The sequence below is a fragment of the Ambystoma mexicanum genome, chromosome 2q, assembly GCF_040938575.1.
Source record: "Ambystoma mexicanum isolate Mex_15411 chromosome 2q, UKY_AmexF1_1, whole genome shotgun sequence".
Lineage (NCBI taxonomy): Eukaryota > Metazoa > Chordata > Amphibia > Caudata > Ambystomatidae > Ambystoma > Ambystoma mexicanum.
In genome coordinates, this window is record NC_090924.1 from 850,557,679 (window position 1) to 850,574,512 (window position 16,834).

General features: G+C 44.2%; 1 protein-coding gene across 5 annotated transcripts in view; it reads right to left on the reverse strand.

Annotated features, from left to right (window-relative positions):
- The window catches only part of SVIL (supervillin), a 950,451-nt gene that overhangs the window by 818,981 nt on the left and 114,636 nt on the right, over positions 1 to 16,834 (reverse strand). For 3 of the 5 annotated variants that reach the window (XM_069648081.1, XM_069648082.1, XM_069648080.1), the window contains exon 1: positions 8,672 to 8,880. The exons of 1 other annotated variant lie outside the window; for it this stretch is intronic. In XM_069648081.1, coding sequence (XP_069504182.1) covers positions 8,672 to 8,732 — 61 coding nt within the window. In that variant the 5' untranslated portion in view covers positions 8,733 to 8,880. Of the gene's footprint in view, positions 1 to 8,671; positions 8,881 to 16,834 lie in introns of those variants that run through there. One more of the 5 variants, XM_069648083.1, reaches the window with a different exon arrangement.

The following is a 16,834-nucleotide window of genomic DNA, read 5'->3' on the forward strand; positions in this document are numbered from 1 at the left end:
ATAGTCCACTCTTTAAAGCAGGCTATGTGCCATTACTACCAGGTACGACCTGTAAAGGGGGGGATATACTGTCATTAGTTAATAGCCATTACAATTTCATAAAACAAGGGTAGCTTCAAGTGTTTAACCGCTCGACTCTTACATTTATTTTAATTAAAAAAGCAAACTATGGAGATAGAATGCAGGGCATGGGTTCTAGTGAGAAGGAGTTTGGATGAGGGAGCATATGCAGAGCAGCCAGGTGAGGATGTACAGGGGGGGTTTAAGGATATACAGGGGACAGCAGGGCACAGAATGGGGAGAGACTAGCTGGGGTCCAAGGAGACTGAAAACGAATTGGAGGCCCCAAGGAACAAGGCTTTGATCCTCATAAGCTTTTGCAGGGCAGGAGAATAAACATTTTAAGAACTGAACAAGCAAAACTAACTAAATAAAAAGGTAATCACTTGTTTGAAGATAACTTGGAAAACCTATCTAAATATTTGAGAGAAAAGCAGCGGGAATCAATAGATGAGATTTGTACATGGCATAGTACCAGCCTTTTCGTATTGTGAATGGAGGATAGCACAGGGGCAACATGCTAGTCTTGGAAGCAAGACCACACAGAGCAACAGAGGTACGAATCCCAGATCTGCGCTTAGAAACCAAAATCAGGGACGGTATTAGGCCAGTTATTAAAAAAAAAATATTAGCGATATCGCCTGGAAGCAATGGAAGCCCAAAACTCACTCTAGAGAAAGGGAACTTAAAGACTCTGTCATAAGCAATGACATATGCCAAAAATTGGTCTTTGGCAATGATGTCCCTATATCAGCAATTCAGAAACTATATCACTATAGAATTCCAAGTTGCACACAAAAAATAAAAAAAAGGGCAAAATGCTATGTGTTGGAAAGGGTTTTGAACGAGTCTTCTTAAAACTATTGCAGTACGAAAATAAGCAAGTGTTCTAAATGAACATCTTTCAGATACAACCCAAAAGGATGGCGCTCTCAGTTCCTTCTCACGAAGAACTACATCAATGGAGTTGCAAAAGGCAGGGAGTGGTTGCATTCCTGGGAGATTATTTTATCACCTCCCACTGCCCCCGAAGCAGATAGGTTATTGGAACTCATGATATCTTCATCCCTCAACATCAGCCTCTTCTGGAGGACGCAATTGGATCTCAATTGTGGATCAATTAAACATCATTGGGTTCAAATTAAAAAACATTGCGCCTTGTTCCTCGGTCCCTGAACTAAACGAGTCAGGACAAGCATTGGAACATTACATTCGAGGATGGGTTACTAAAAAGGATGCAGACCTACAAAGCCACAAGAAATGTATTATGCATGTTTAGGCTCCTTCTCCCAATTTCACATTATTGAAACATTCTCTTCACGTTACCACATTATTTTGTACTGCAACTTGCTCAGAGAAGGGGGGCTAGGCTCCAGTCTGGAATTCTTTACCGCAAATGGAAGACTGTCCATCCATGGAACTTTGGGTGATATTCTCTATAGGATTAAAGTGTTTTACTCCATTAATTTTTCCCCCTTGAAAGTTTGTCTAAATTCCATGTCTTCCCAACAATGTTTACTGAGTTGGTTTGTCGTCTACTTGTAATCCTTTAGGCGACGGAGGGAAGCCAAGTAAGTTGAGGCATTTGGTCAAGGAGAGGAGAGCCAGGCTTAACACATTTTTAATCTTTGGCCGGCTATTAGGATGTTCCTATTTCAAGCTCTTCAATTTTCCAGTCACTTCATTTAATCTCTACCACCTCCCACACCAATTGGAGTCATTTTCCAAAATTACTTCTATTCACTAGGTGTGGATCCATGGCATTAGCATGGCTTTGGAGCTTGCATGTGAGGTACTATCGCTCATATTTCAAATGTGACCAGTTAAGGAGCCATGGCAATCAAAATTCACATGCTTTGCTCCACTGCTCCTAGACTAACTCATTTTTATGTTTTACTGCAGTCTCAAAGTACAGACTTCCAGCCTTTCCCATTTCAGGATCTAGCATGTCACAAAACACCAATAAAGCTGGTACGCGATACATCATTCAGTTTGCATTGGCCTTTCAAATGGATCAAGCTTTCCACACTCCCCACTAGCCATGGTTTAGTGAGAATGGATTTTTGGAGATTAAGGTATGGTATGCTGTGCTGTACTTATCCTACCTGACTGAGGATCCTCAAGATAGTGAATTAGCAACTGAGTGGGAAACTAACCTGACCTCCAGTTCCAACAAAATGATGCAACTACTTATTATACAGAAAGGGAGCAGGCTCGTATTGTTAAAGAAATTGACGAACTCAAAAATGAAATTGCGCTCTATGACGCACCTAGTGCCACTATTGATAAGAATTTCAAAACCATGTATAACATATTGAGGAAACATCAGGATGAAGTAAAAATGAGAAAATCCAGGAAATTCTCCAGAGATGATGGGGATTATAGAGATAATCGTGTATACACCTACCAGCCAAAATTTGATGATGTCTCACGATCTCGCTCAAGTAGTGCATCATCATCTACTGTCAGTTCCGATATAGATAGTGACAGAGGGGTCTAATAAGAAGACTTCGGATGAAACTGCACCACTCGAAGACAAGCTTGCTAATGGGGAAGAAGGAGATTCTGTGGATTCACCAGAACCCCCGATCCCTGCACCTTTTTTAGAACAAATCAGGCGGTTCAAAAAGGGCAACAGACAAGAAGCTATAAGAAAACAGGTCAGGTTTCGTCTACCACCTGTTGCCAGTACTACAATCCCAGGGCCAAACCAAGGGGCAACAGGGGTGGCCAACATAGACGTAGGCAGCGCCGCTCCACTCGGCCAACGTCTAACAAGAGCCTCCTATCAGAAATCTCTTCTGAACCAGAATGCGCAGAGCCAATTCAGATAGATCTAGTACATAATTTGAGCAGCTCTCGCAGAATACGTGCCTCAGAGGAAGAGCTACGCTCGAAACACATGTCAGGCTGTTCATGGCATTGATTAAATAACTGTACACTTTTACTTTGTGGCAGAAATCGTTTGTGTGTGTCGCAGTTCGATTGTTATACTTGGTCTAATATTCTGAACTACCTGCAAAAAAACTCTTCTTTAGGGTAACGTTTCCTAAATACAACAAGAAATGCTGAAGTTCAAAAATCAATAAGGTCCAGAAACGATCTGAATCCTCATTACGGGCTCAAACTGTCTGACAAAATTATCTCAAGCATTAGCCAGAAATCTAGGTTTTGAGTAAGGAGCTTTAAATATTTCTCATCAGGAATTCCCATCAAGGAAGCTATACAAGCTGGTAATAAGTCTTAGTTATTGGGAATTACAAAGACAACTAGCTTAACATGTATACCCAGGGGTGTATCTGTGTACAGAGCACAGTGCTAAATATATGGATAATCATATTAGGGGATTTATGGAGCGCATAATTAGCTTCAGTAATCAACAAAGTGCTTTACAAATCATAGATAGAAGGGATGGTCATGAATCAATCACACAAAACAGAGTAAGCAATTTTTGCGGATTGATCCGTCCCACTACAGATCGAACTATGGTTGATCACTTCTTGTGCATAGAGCATGAAAGGTTACACTCTACCAAGGACCAGTCATAGAACTGAATTCAAACAGAATGCACCGTGCAAGAAGTAGGTCTCAAACATGATTGGAGACTATTTTAGCCTTGGTTTCCATTATTTGGAGGCCATTTTAGCCGTGGTTTCCATTGTATGTTTAAATTATGCAATCCCTTAGCCAGTATAGAGCCAGGGGGTTGCAATGGTGAGAGATCCCTATAAGTCTGCACGTGATCTGTATCCAGTGTCAACCAAATTATCATCCTAAGCATTACAGAAAAGATAAAGCTCTCTTGTGAGTGCGTTGGATTATCATTGCATTTCATTAGGTTTGTGGGCATAGGGAAAGAAACAAGGTGGAAGGGGGTCTAGCAGTCAGCAGCATAGAAATAACAGCTGAACGCTTGCAGCTAAGAGAAGAGGGGGGTAAGACCAGTGTATTAGAGATTGCAGCTAATACAGTCAGTAGAAATGGGCTTGCATACAGAAAGAGTGCAGATACACGAAGCAAGGGGAGTGTGCAGCCATGTAGAACAAGCCGAAGAGGCAGTGCAGACTTGTGAAGTAGTCATTAGGTGTGAAGAGGGTTGGTGATGCCTGCCACCGCCCCCCAGCCCTCTACTAAAATTCATGAAAAGGAAGAAGGCCAGAAAACAAAGCAATCACCCATTCCATTTTGAACGAATTCCCAATGGACCCATGATTGACAAGTACATTGAGAGGTATCCCTTCAGCCAGCCATACCGATCAAGGGACATACAGATCTATCCATGAGTGGATGAAGAGCCACAGACCACGATCAGAGACACCTTTATGCACAGCTGGCACTAAACACCAAGAAGCCATGTTGATTTTGTTAGAGACACCACGACATAGCAGTGTTAGACAAGGAGCACACGTGCCATCCGCACAGCGGGAGACAAACATGCAGTTGAATACATGAAGAATACGAGCGTACAGTTCTATAGTTAGAGGAAAGATACATACTGTCATTGTTTTTATTATTTTGCCATTAGCCATATGTAGCAATGCAGAAACCGCAAGACAGGAGATCCTGAGCAAGCTTGCAGATGCTTAAACATGACTAATCCTGTGGAACTGCAGGAGCACCTATGGGACCCGACAGAGCCAAGTGTGACTAACCTATGGAAATGTAGTACAGAATGGACAATGTAGAAACCGCATTATAAGGTTTAGGAAAATTACAGCAGGCCTCTGAGCAAGAGACAAGGTGAGCTGATTCAGGCTGGACCGCAAGAAGTGAGAGACAGGACCCGCAACCAAGGTCAAGAGATACCGATGACATTCCAATCCCCAGACAACAAAGGCACCAGCTGCAGGAAATGCCAATAAATCCTCATAATTCAGAGCTGCACAGCTCAAAATCATGGTCTTTGAACACGTGATGCAGCCGAAGCAGACAATGGACCGCGATTGACGGTGAGGAAGAGTCGCTCCCAGCTGAAAACAAGCGCAGACAGCGAGGTTTGTTGCAACATCAGAGGCACATTCTCAAGAGCAAAAGGACGTACACACAAGTTACAATGCAAACACAACCATTCCCATCACCTTGAAGAGGTGCACAGGGTGCTGTGAGCTAGTTCAAATCCCAGGGATGGGGGCGACAGTTTAGTATCCAGGGGTGGATGGAAGGGGGACATGGGCCAATGATGAGACCATTACTCTGCAACAATGTAGAAGTTAAACGTCATGGTGACGGGACCGGCCAGCCACTTGACATGCGAGGGCCAGTAGAACAACATCTACAATGTCAAAGATAGGTAATAGAATACTCAATAGCCAATCACTTGGCCCAATAGATTTTCTGGAGAGGGGCCCAAGATGTGACGAAGTACTGATGCCATGCAGAAGTAAAACCGGCCTGCGAGCTGAGGAAGAGCGAGATGTGCATAGGTATTTTCTGTTCCTGTGCGGATCCCGGTTAGTTTTCTTGTAACGAACCGCAGTTTGAACTTGCCAAGTACTGACCCAGTCTAACAGCAACTGTGGGTGTGAAGGAGGGTATTGATTAATGTGGAGTATTGTTTAGTATAGTGGAGTATTGTCAAAATACTGTCAACTTATTGTCTAGCATTGTCGAAGTTAGTAGGGACAGCAACAGAGGTAGAAGTCCTATGTTTAGGGCACATTCGGTTTTAGAGGTTAACGGTTCTGGTGAATAACCTAGACTATAGACTCGAGGGCACGGATGACCGAAGATATGTACACAATTGGTATTCTTGTGGGCTGGGCGTTTTAGCTTGTGTCATAGATAAAGGTATCCCTGTAAGTGTTAACAAGGGAGCTGGCCTAGATTGCATAAGGTGCGTTGACTGCTCAGGTCTCCTGGAGTGAGACGTTGACCCGATAGGTTTTCTGGACAGGGGCCCAAGTTGTGACGAAATGTTGACGCCATTTGGAAGTAAAACCGGCCTGCGAGCCGAGGAAGAGCGAGGTGTGCATGGATATATTCTGTTGCTGTGCTGATCCTCGTTTTCCTGTAATAAAAGTTTGAACTTGCCGTTGACCGAGTCCTCCGTGTATCCTGGGAGAGGGTGCTGTGCCCTCCAAGTGAGCAGACTTCCAGTGTCCCTCTGGCATACCTGGGGGTCCATCCCCAACAGGTGCTTACAGCCATGGAACCCTTAATCCAGCAGATGAAGAGCCTGGTGGCTCAGAGGAGAAATCAGGGGAATGGAAGGGAGAATAGCAATCAGAGCAAGGGAGGACAATACACTAATATTTCCTTCTGTTATTTCTAGCTCAGGAAATGCAATAGGGTTGGGCAAAGTCTTCAATTAGGTCTATACGATGCGACAAAAAAATACAACCAGCAATAAATGTGACACAGCCAGAGGAGCAGGAAGTGGAACCCATGCCTCAATTTGCACTCACCACTAGCCATTGGCTAGTCATACCCGACTATTGGCAAATAAGAGATGGTGTTTTATCATGTATGTGGGGAAATGATGGGGTGAGTGACTTTATCCAGGGATAAAAATATCAAGTTGCCAGCCACTAGCCAGGCATAAGCAATAAAAGGGAACAAGGCTTAACATGAAGGAAAGAGTAAAGGGAAATTAAGCAATTGCAAACTAGCTGCTGAGCTGAGGGTAGGAGTGACAAATTGGACCCAGTAGGTCTGGTGGATTACTATGACAAGGCAAGAATTTCGGGGCAGGGTTTGGGATGAGCTTGGGTTCTCACAGGGCCTGGGGGGAAGGTCGCGGGTATTATAAAATGTCTGAAAGGAAAGGGTTCTGCAACGTTCCTTCCAGGATGTCCGGAACCATGCCAGCAGCATTTCTTTTTCAGGCGAGCACAAAGGAGCAGATCACAGCTCAAGTGTGTGCATGCTCCTTGACCCCCATTCCACCACCCCTTTTCCTGGTGGCTCCGGTCACAATCCAAAGCTTTACAACCAGAGGTGCCATATTTCAGAAAGCACAGTGTTCGGCCACCCAACTGCTGACCCAGCCAGAGTCCCGGACCCAACATAGGATGCCACATTAGAGGACTGGAGGCAGTTTTTGGCAACCTTCCTTTCCCCACCCAGAGAAGCACTTTTTGTAAAGCCCTTATCTGTTCATCCTCACCCTGTACCAGATTTTGATTTGCTGCTACGAGGGTAGCTGCGGGTCAAAGGATTTCGACATGATTGCCAACAAGAGCTTTGTTGTCACGAGCTGCATGGACTTAGAAAACAATCCTCGAATGGGAATTAAAACCAATTATTTATCTTTGCACAACTTTGTGGGGAGTATCTAAACAAGAGTAAGGAAATGCATGATCAGTAATGTACCATAGAACAACCCTGGCATTTTTTTCATTGTTATATATGTAATGTGCAAGATCTCAAACTCCTAGTACTAGCTCAACTTTGGCATGGGGCTACAGATGTAGGGCAAGGAATTAGAGTACAAGCCATGGGCTCACAAAACAAAGACCTGCGAGGACCTCTCTTGCTGGGCTGTTTGAGTGGGTACGGTCTGGAGGGAAAGGGGCAGACCAGATTGGCCACCTGTGGGCTCATGGATGCGCCGTTTGCAGTACAGAGGCCCAAATCGAACTGTTTGCACTACCAAACTGTTTAGTTGTTATAGTCTGCAGGCATTAAGAATTTGAAATGCCTTCATCTACAGAGCCCATTTTTAGGATCTTCATAAGTGTCAAAATGTGACATTTCGAACAATTATGCAATGTTCATTTTGGAACCAATTCCAGTTCCAAGTGCACAGTTGTCGCATGTGGCCTCTACACAAATTCCAATAGCATATGGAGTGAAGTAAAAAGGTGGCAACATTAAGAAGGGGGGTTTAAATCAGACACTACGCACTGCGAGCCAATATAATATCCAAGGTAGCTGATGGAATGCATAAACAAAAATAAAAGCATTCGAGAAATTGCCAAGATAGAGTTGTTGGCATTATTTCGCATGCAACGGAGATCACGATATAGTTCTAGAACGTATGCAACCTACGCATTGGAAGGATATTGTGACCTACAAAGGAATATTGCCTTAAACCAGTCTGTGCAAATCCCTCCCTTCCCCCACTGTACTGATCAATAGGGTCTGTGTGCAGCCAACTCGTGTGTCTATTTCTATAACTTTACGAGACCATTAACACTGAAATATGCACAAAGCCTTGAAGGTACACATACTGCACAGACACACATAGGTGGCGACTGGCCGGGCAATACCACAGAAAATACAGCGCAAAATATGGCCTTTAATACAAACATCCCATGCTCGTTTCCAACCCGTTTGCAAACCTATGTACAATGTTCGAAATGCCAAGCTTAAAACCAGAAAGATTACCGGAAATCGGTGCATGTCACTGAGGCCACGTAAACAGCGCTTACTTTAACAATCCAGCTCATGTCCTGCCAAGTAGCAATGCCACTTCAGGCTAAGCTCATTAGAGCTATTAAAATCGGAGGACAACAGAAAAGCCTCCTTTGACGAAAACCTCAAAATAATCGACCCACTATGTGTTGGTACGTTTGAAATAAGCACGGTTATTCCTAAAACCATTTGCTTGTTGTCCTGACTGCACAAATAAAACAGTCCGCATTCGGCGTCTGCTGACTGAACTCCTTACCTGCATCCTCGGTGAACTGCCCCATTCCAACATTACTGGAAAGCCACGGATTTCTGAACATGGTCGTGCTGCGCGGCCCCAGGGACCTAGTGAAACAAAAACTAGATTTACAGCAGCTAATTGCGAGCCAGCCACAGCCCCGGGCACGTCCACGCCAATATCATGCCGAGATGTGTCATAGGCCTGGTCTGGAGCCGTCACCAGACTGTGTCTCGGGAAGTAGTGTGTGCACAGCAATGGCTGCAAACTGGAGCAGCTCAAGCTTCCCGTAATCAGATTACAGGCAGAAATTAGGCATTTCAAGCGCAGTAACAGATTGGATAACCGACACTAGGCTTCGATATATCAGGGCTCAAATCTGCCATGTGTTGCGGGGGGTGGGGCGTTGGACAAGGAATACATATTTGCAGAAAAGCACAAACAAGAGTCCTCCCCAAGAGGATTTTTTTTTCTTCCAGCCACTACCTTATCAGCGGAGTTCAAAGATTACCTGAAAAGGAAGCAAAACCACCCCACGTACTGCACGCGGATTGGATGGTTAGTTCCAATACTGTGCTATCCCCAAAACAACTTCCGAAAGTATCAACACACGTGCACCTTTTTATTTGGGATAGAAAACAGCAAAGGCATGATTAGTGCGTGAAAAAAGAAGTGTGCAGCGTTCACTTTCGCAAGCAGAAAACAGATTTAAATTCTAAATTGTGTGTGTATATATATATATATATATATATATATATATATATACACACACACACTTTTTTTTATTAATCAAAAAGTTTTTTCGATTTTTACAAGAGTCTTCCACTCTAAGGATCCGTCAATCAAACGGTGACTTAATGAATCTTCTCTGGTCTAGTCTTTTCTTCTTCATGGTATTTTGTGTTCTCGACTCGCTCTTCAATTGGCGTTTACTTGTCAAAGTTTTGTCCGACCTAGGTTCTACCTTTAAATGTGGGCGTCTCGCCCCTGCCCCCTCCGGAGTATCTGGTAATGCCGTCACCTCTGTCGTTAGGTGGGTAATCATTTTAAAGGCCGATTCTATTAACTTCACCGTTGTCCGTGTCCATCTTGTTGTCTCTCCCGAAATTAACCTGTTCCACACCGCGTCTTCGTCTAGTGTTATCGCCCCTTTCAGACAGGATTGAAGCTATATGGCTCTGTTTTCATGTGTCTTTGGGCATCTCAACACTAAATGTTTCAGTGTTTCCACTTGATCTTTATTTTTGCACAGGCGGCAACTGTTGTCCATTGTTGGGGTGTGAATTGCCAGGATTTCATGCGTCATCAGCAAATTTAATCTAGCTTTCAGGAACGTACCTTGCATGCGTTTGTTTGGAAATTTCATACAGTAGTTCTGGGGCATTTTGACTTTGTTGAATGTCGGTGGCTGATGAGTCAATAGTTTGTTTGCGCTAGCTGTGTCAATCGTGATCCAGTCCATAAGTTCCATTTTCCATTTTACTCGGTCTGGGTTGGTTTTCAGATCTTCTTCTGAGCATGATATTTCTGTAAGGGTTTCTTGCTGTCTTAGCGCCCAGTTATTGAGTGCCTTGCACGTGCCGCACTTAAGCTCTTCTGCAATGATGTTATATATTGGCAGGGAATCCGCCATCAGGATTTTCCTGTATAGTCTCATCTTGCTTTGCTCTACCGAAGATGCCAAGGACACCAGGGCCAATTCTCATCTGATCGCGGGCATGGATGTCGACTTTGGTAGGCCCAGAACCGATTTCCATACATGGCCTTCCAGCTTCTGCCATATCGCACTTGGCATGTTCAGTGAAGCTTCCATGCCATAGATGATATACGGTACGACCTTTGCTTTATAAAAAGTTGAGCGAAAATGTCCCGAATTTAATTTCTACCGTTCTTGTTTGTGCTGTTAATCGTTTCACCTTGTCCCATAGCTGTTCTTGCATCATTTTGTCTTTGGCCGACCCATCAATGGTCACACCTAGGTATTTGAACTGACTGACTACTTCAATTTTAGTTTTGTCGAGAAACCATTTGGGCGGTCTAGGTGACATCTTCGTGGTTTTATCCAGGACCAGTACTTTAGTTTTTACTATGTTAATTTCCAGGTTATTCTATTTCGTGTATTTTGCCAAGTTTGTTAGTTTCCGTTGTAGACCAATTTGTGTTTGGTCAATGATGAAGGTGTCGTCCGCGTAAAGGAGTCGCGATATGGTCACTTTCCTGATTTTTGGTGGAAACGCTCTTATTTTTTCCTTGTCGTTTTGGTAGTCACTGAGGAAGGCGATAAAAATAGCTGGAGCTAAAGGGGCATCCTTGTTTGACGCCTCGCTTGACTGGAATCTCCTCAGATAGTGCTCCCCGTTTCCTTAGTTTCACCCAGATCTTAGTTTGGACGTGAAGGGCTTTTATTGGGCCCCAAATCGACATTGGACATTTACGGTTGTTTAATTTGGACCACAGTTTAGCCCGGACTATTTTGTCAAAAGCGTTTATGTATTTTTTGTAAGCGGATTTTTAATTCAACTACTTACAACTTTAGGAGTACGGTTTTGGTCATAATGCTGAAGAGTACTGAAAAGTGGTATGATGGAGATTTTCCAACGCTTTAGCATACACGACAATTTTATTAAGGGCCTAGAGGAAGCATTATGCTTCTGTAATGCCACCCCAATAGAGGCTGGTACCAAGACTTGTACTTGGTCTCCAAGCCAGTGGTCCGTGTGCCCCCCAGACAGCCGCCCTTTTGTGCTCTGCAACTTACGGACAGATGAGGCCTGTCCCAGGAGTAGGACGACAGGTAGAACAGGCAGGACTTGGAACTGATTGGGAGGACAAAAACTCGTTTAGAGGGTCCTTTTAAATTTAATTGCTTCCTTTGGACTGCAATTATCCGCTACTTTTTTCTGTGGACTGGAATTTTCCAGCGCTTTAGCTTTGCTACCCAACACATTCCCTGGAACCAGTTTACCAGTCTTTTCAGTTTGTGACAGGAAGATATTTTTCCCCACTCACTGAAATGCAGAATTTTGCAGTCCTCTTTCTCCACTCAGAGACAGTCCACCTGCGACTAACTGCAGGATGCGAGTTAATAACATTTAAAAAAATTTTTTTAAAAACACCACAGGTTCAAGAAAGTGTCCATTGTGTAATTTCATTGTTTAACTGACTGCATCATTTTAATATTAGAAGTGCTGTTAAGCCCATTATTCAGTTGGCACTTTATTTTTTAAGTGGGGTTTGTTGTTCATATCCCATTATAGGCAGCAGGCCTGTTCCGCTGGCCTCCACCACCGAAACATACACTTGGTCTGTCCCTTTGGCATTTTTGCCCAATCCCGCTGGGCTCGAGTGGCTTTTGGAGACTGCCATGGTGTGTTCTGCTGTTGCGCCTGCACCTCAGTTTAAAAAACAAAAAAAAATGTTTTAAAAAACAAATATCCCTTCTTGAACTTAAAAAGCTCCTCATTAGTATTCAGAATTCTCTTGCACAGGATTGTGGGTTGGAAGGCTAGTGCAGGAGTCATGAAATTTATATATAGTGCCATTTCAACATCTTTTTAGGCTTATGCAGGTTTTTCGAAGTTAAGGCACTGTAGGTTCATCAGTACCGTGTAGTCCTAGATCCTTCAGTGTATTGGAGTATTTGCCAAATTTCTGGGAGTTAGAAGTTATGTCTCTGTGCGCTGGACTAGCCTGGAGCAAGACTGTCAACTGAAACATGCAAGACAGCAGCTCAAAGAGTTGGGTGAATTGAAGAAAAAAAAAAAGAATAAACTGTAAAAGTTAACAGTTCATATTAAATCATACATGTAAAACGTTTTCTTAAATTAAAGAACAGAACAACAGGTTGAAAATCGTACAAACTACACTGCATTAATGAAAAACATCTAGAATCTTAATCCTAGCTTCTCCTTGTTACTAAAACAATCAAACCCAGAAAGCACAAACTGAACTCTCAATTCCTGCTGAAATCGGCTAGTCCAAAATTTCCCTGGTTGTCTCTTAATTTCCATGCTCAACTAAGGTGGTTTCAAAAAGAAGGGCCACTCGGCCTTGACCAAAGTGATGACGAGTGTCCATCTCACCTGGAAATGCTCCAAGCCAGGAGGTTCTGGCCCCTGGGCACTACTAAAGGGTGCGGCGGCCCAAAAGATCCAACAGGGAAACAATTCAGTGCTAGTTGGACTGGAAATATATTCCCAATGTACTCTTGCCAGGGTCCCCAATATCATATCCAATAGATTGGTAGTGTGCTGGGTTGGTCAGAGGGGTTGTGAGAGAGGGGGTGGGGGACATCCAACATACCTGGCACCCAGTATGCAGAAAAGCATCTATCATCGCCAAAGGGTCTGGCCTCCAGCTGAAGTGTCATTAGATTAGTGTTGAGGCGACACACAAATGGGTCCGTCTGAAACTGCGCCTAGCAAATGTCTAAATTCCGAAACACACTTCTATCCCCCGTCACTGGAATCTTAGATTTCTGAAATTTCAGACTGCTACTACAAAGCTCACAAAATCTACTAGACCACTAGCATTGGCAAGTAGTTTTTATGAAGGGCAAGTACCATTTGGATGACATGTCCTTGCTGGCGAGTATGGGGATGTTAGAAACTTATTTTTCCTTTACTGCAAACACACTTTGTTTGCAGTAAATGGCAAATACAAGTTTCACTGTGCATGCTTGGCAGCATTGCACCAAATTGAAGTGCGCTTATGGTGACATGCACCATTTTACAAAAAGCACTGGCAAATATTTTGGCATCTGTCGCCTTGGGGCAAGTGCATTTCTCTCAAGTCGTGTATGTAAACTAAGGGCCTCGCCCTGCAGGTCTAGTGGGATTTTTAAGAATTTGCAAGGCCCGTACTACATTCAATTGTTCTGGAACGTATGCATCCCTGATCGATAGTCTCCAAGCAGTAGTGCCAGAAACCCTTCTCTATCTCTGCAAGAGAATGGACCTTGTGCCTCCTAGATTGTTTATATAAAAATGGATGGGGGATACCTTGTCCATTTTGAAAAAGAATACACTGTACTCAGACCCTGGCCAGTGCCTGGATCATGAATAAAAGTGCAAGGCATGCCAGGCAATCTATGTGTAAGAATCGTGAGAATTCATCTCTTTTCCTCCAAGGGGGAGCCTGCTCTGCAACACCCTCCCAAGGGGTCCAAGTCAGGGGGACCTCACCGGGAGACTCCTTTTTGTGTACAAGGGCTCCTGTGCCCGACGAGCTATGGTTGTAAGGTTTCTTAGCGAGTTCGTCACAAATACCTCTAGTAAAGAAACGTATCAAGAAAATGCCAACATGTTATCGCCATCAAGAGATTTCTCAGTTACAAGAAAAATCATATATAACTGACATGACCAAGATCTGTGGCGTAACAAAGAAGACAAAACAAACACAAAGAAAGGAATACGAGACTCCACTGAGGAAAGACCCACAGCTATGTAATAGAAGAAAGGGGTGGAGAGAAAGTCAGCAAGTTACAAAGTGGCTTTCCGGCTTCTGTGAAGACGAGAAAGGATGCGCAGGGTCCCGTGATTGAGAGGAAAAAAAAACGCAGTGATGGATGCGCAGGGTCGAAAAACTGAAGGAAAAAGAATCCAAAGAGGTTGCAAGACGTCCTTATCCTGAGAGAGGGTTGAGTGCCCACAACCGAGCCACAGTGTTCCAGAGGTCCTGTGGACTGTGCAGATTCCATTCTGCCATATCCAATGCTGAACCTACCGATAGAGAAGATACCGGGCAATCCGCCTGCACACTGACACGAAGGAACAGATGAATCACAAGAGGCCAATCTGAAACTGGAGAGAAGGTCCAAGCCGAAGTGCAAACCCAGTGAAGTTATCCCTGAACACAGCAGGTAACGAGGAAAACAAGGGACCCGGAAGGGGGACAGAAGAGAATCATTACTGAACGCCCATAATTGTCACAGTAAAGATCAAACAGCGACATTGAGTGAAGTGAATGACAGTTATTACGGAAGTGCTCATACTCATCCCAGTCAAGGAGAACATCTTGCCACAAATAATAGAAGGAACAAGTCTCAAGATTTGAATATTCATATTGAGCTCCAAACAGATCAAGAAGGTCTAACCAGAAAAGAGGAATATCATAGAAAAAGGAAATCCTGAACAGAAGATGGAAATGGTGAACTAGTGCAAAAGCCAAACGGAAACCACAGACTACGTGCTATGTATAAAGAGCCCCTAATTGGGCAACATTGCTGAAGAAAAATAAGTAAAGAAAACAACAAGAAAGAAGTAGAGAATAATTATCTAAAAGAAAAACCAGGAATTTAACAACCTGGTCAAGTGGCACAGCGAGTAGAGCGCTTGCTTTGACATCCGTGCAGAGCCTGCTAACAGGTTCGAATCCCGTGGGGCCAAACTCAGCCTTTCATCCTTCCGAGGTTGATAAATGAGCACCACACACAGTGGGTAATAATAAGCAGCGATCAGATACCTGAGGGTTCGTAGCGCTATATAAATGCGAAATTATAACCCTCTAGCAGAACGTTTGATTCCAGGGTTGATCGAAAATGGTTCTGCCATTCCAGGCATGTGTTGTAGCCACCATACCAGTACTATCCTGGCGTCCTGGTGAAAAAGCACCATTTACGAAGAAGATACTCTTCAGCACAGTTAAGATATTTTCAAATCGCTAAAGTGCACGATAATGGCAGGGACCTGAAAATATGGCTTCTACCGATGACAATAGCACGCCGATCCCCTCCAAGATGACCACCATTTGTCCAAAAGAGGCTCCTCTTTGTTTATGGTACAGGTCTTCCTCCCACAGACTTTTACCATCATGCCTAAGTGAAAACAAACCACTTTGTGGCACCCCTTATAATTTGTATTTTTTGCCTTATTGTTGCCCGTGCACTCCCCTGCTCCCGCCCCCACCCGCTTCCTGGTCCCCCTTCCTTCTGCCTCTCGCACCACCCCGCAAGACTCAGTTTGGGCCTAGAGCCCCATCTACATATATTTTACCAGGGCAGCCCCCTCTGGCAAAGGGCCCCGAGGCAAAGGACAGCACCTAGAGTAGCAGCTTCGCATTGTGTTGGTCAGTGTTCACCGGTGGAGCATGCGGCACAGCCATCAACCAGCAGCGACTGACAAGGTAAGAAAGGTGAGGGCATGGGGAATAGTCATTACTGTTTCCTATTTAACCGTCCCTACTCTCTATTTACTCCTATTGCTAACCTTGCAGTCTGCTGCATGTCGCCCACAGTTGTAGGTCACCTATCTAGCATTTACACAAATTGTCTCAGTTAGCCATTTGGACTTTTCCCCCTCTATCTAGAAAAGTTAAAACTGGGTGTTTTTCATTGATGTGTGTTGAAATGTAGGAGTTCCTCCTTCTATCCCTCCATCTAGGCTTGTCCCCCTTTATCCAGTAAACTAATATCTAGGGGTCTTTAATTTTCCTGCTGTATGCTGGAACTTAGGTATTTTCCCCTTTATCCTGGGCACTTGAATCTAGATGGTTGCATTGTTTTGTGTTGAAGGTGGGTGTTCTGCACTGCAGTTTCTCCCTCTCCCGCCACCCCCTTCTCCCTGTGCTCTCCCTCGATGGCGCTTTCAATCACCCCTATATTCTGAAACTGCTACTCATCACCTCTCTCTCTCTTTCAGAGTCTTGAAGGAAAAATGTAAAGAAGGATATCCTGACCCCCAATCCATGCCTGCCCATCGGCGACGCCTATATGGAACAAGTTACTTACCTGTAACTGTTGTTCTCCAGCATGGGTCTGGCATGGATTCACATGCTCATGAATATTCCCCGTCGTCAGGCCGGGAATCCTCGGTATAGAAAAAGAAAACAGTATCAGTTTCGTTTCTGATCTGTCTTTCTTAGTAGTAACCAATCACTGGTCTCTGGGTCATACTGCCCCCCAGCCAATGGCTGCCCTCTCCCTAAGCCCCGCCTCAGGCAGCATCCTCAGATTTGGTAGCACGTAAAGTGGCAGTATGACCAAGTGAAGAGCCGCAGAGGGGTAGGCGGGAGAGTTCGCATATGAATCCATGCCAGACCCATGCTGGAGAACAACAGTTACAGGTAAGTAACTTGTTCCTTCTCCAGCATGGGGTCTGGCATGCTCATGAATAAGAGAACACATAGCAGTAAACACATGCACAACCACGGGAGGTGGCAACAGGCTCAACATTAAGCAATACAACA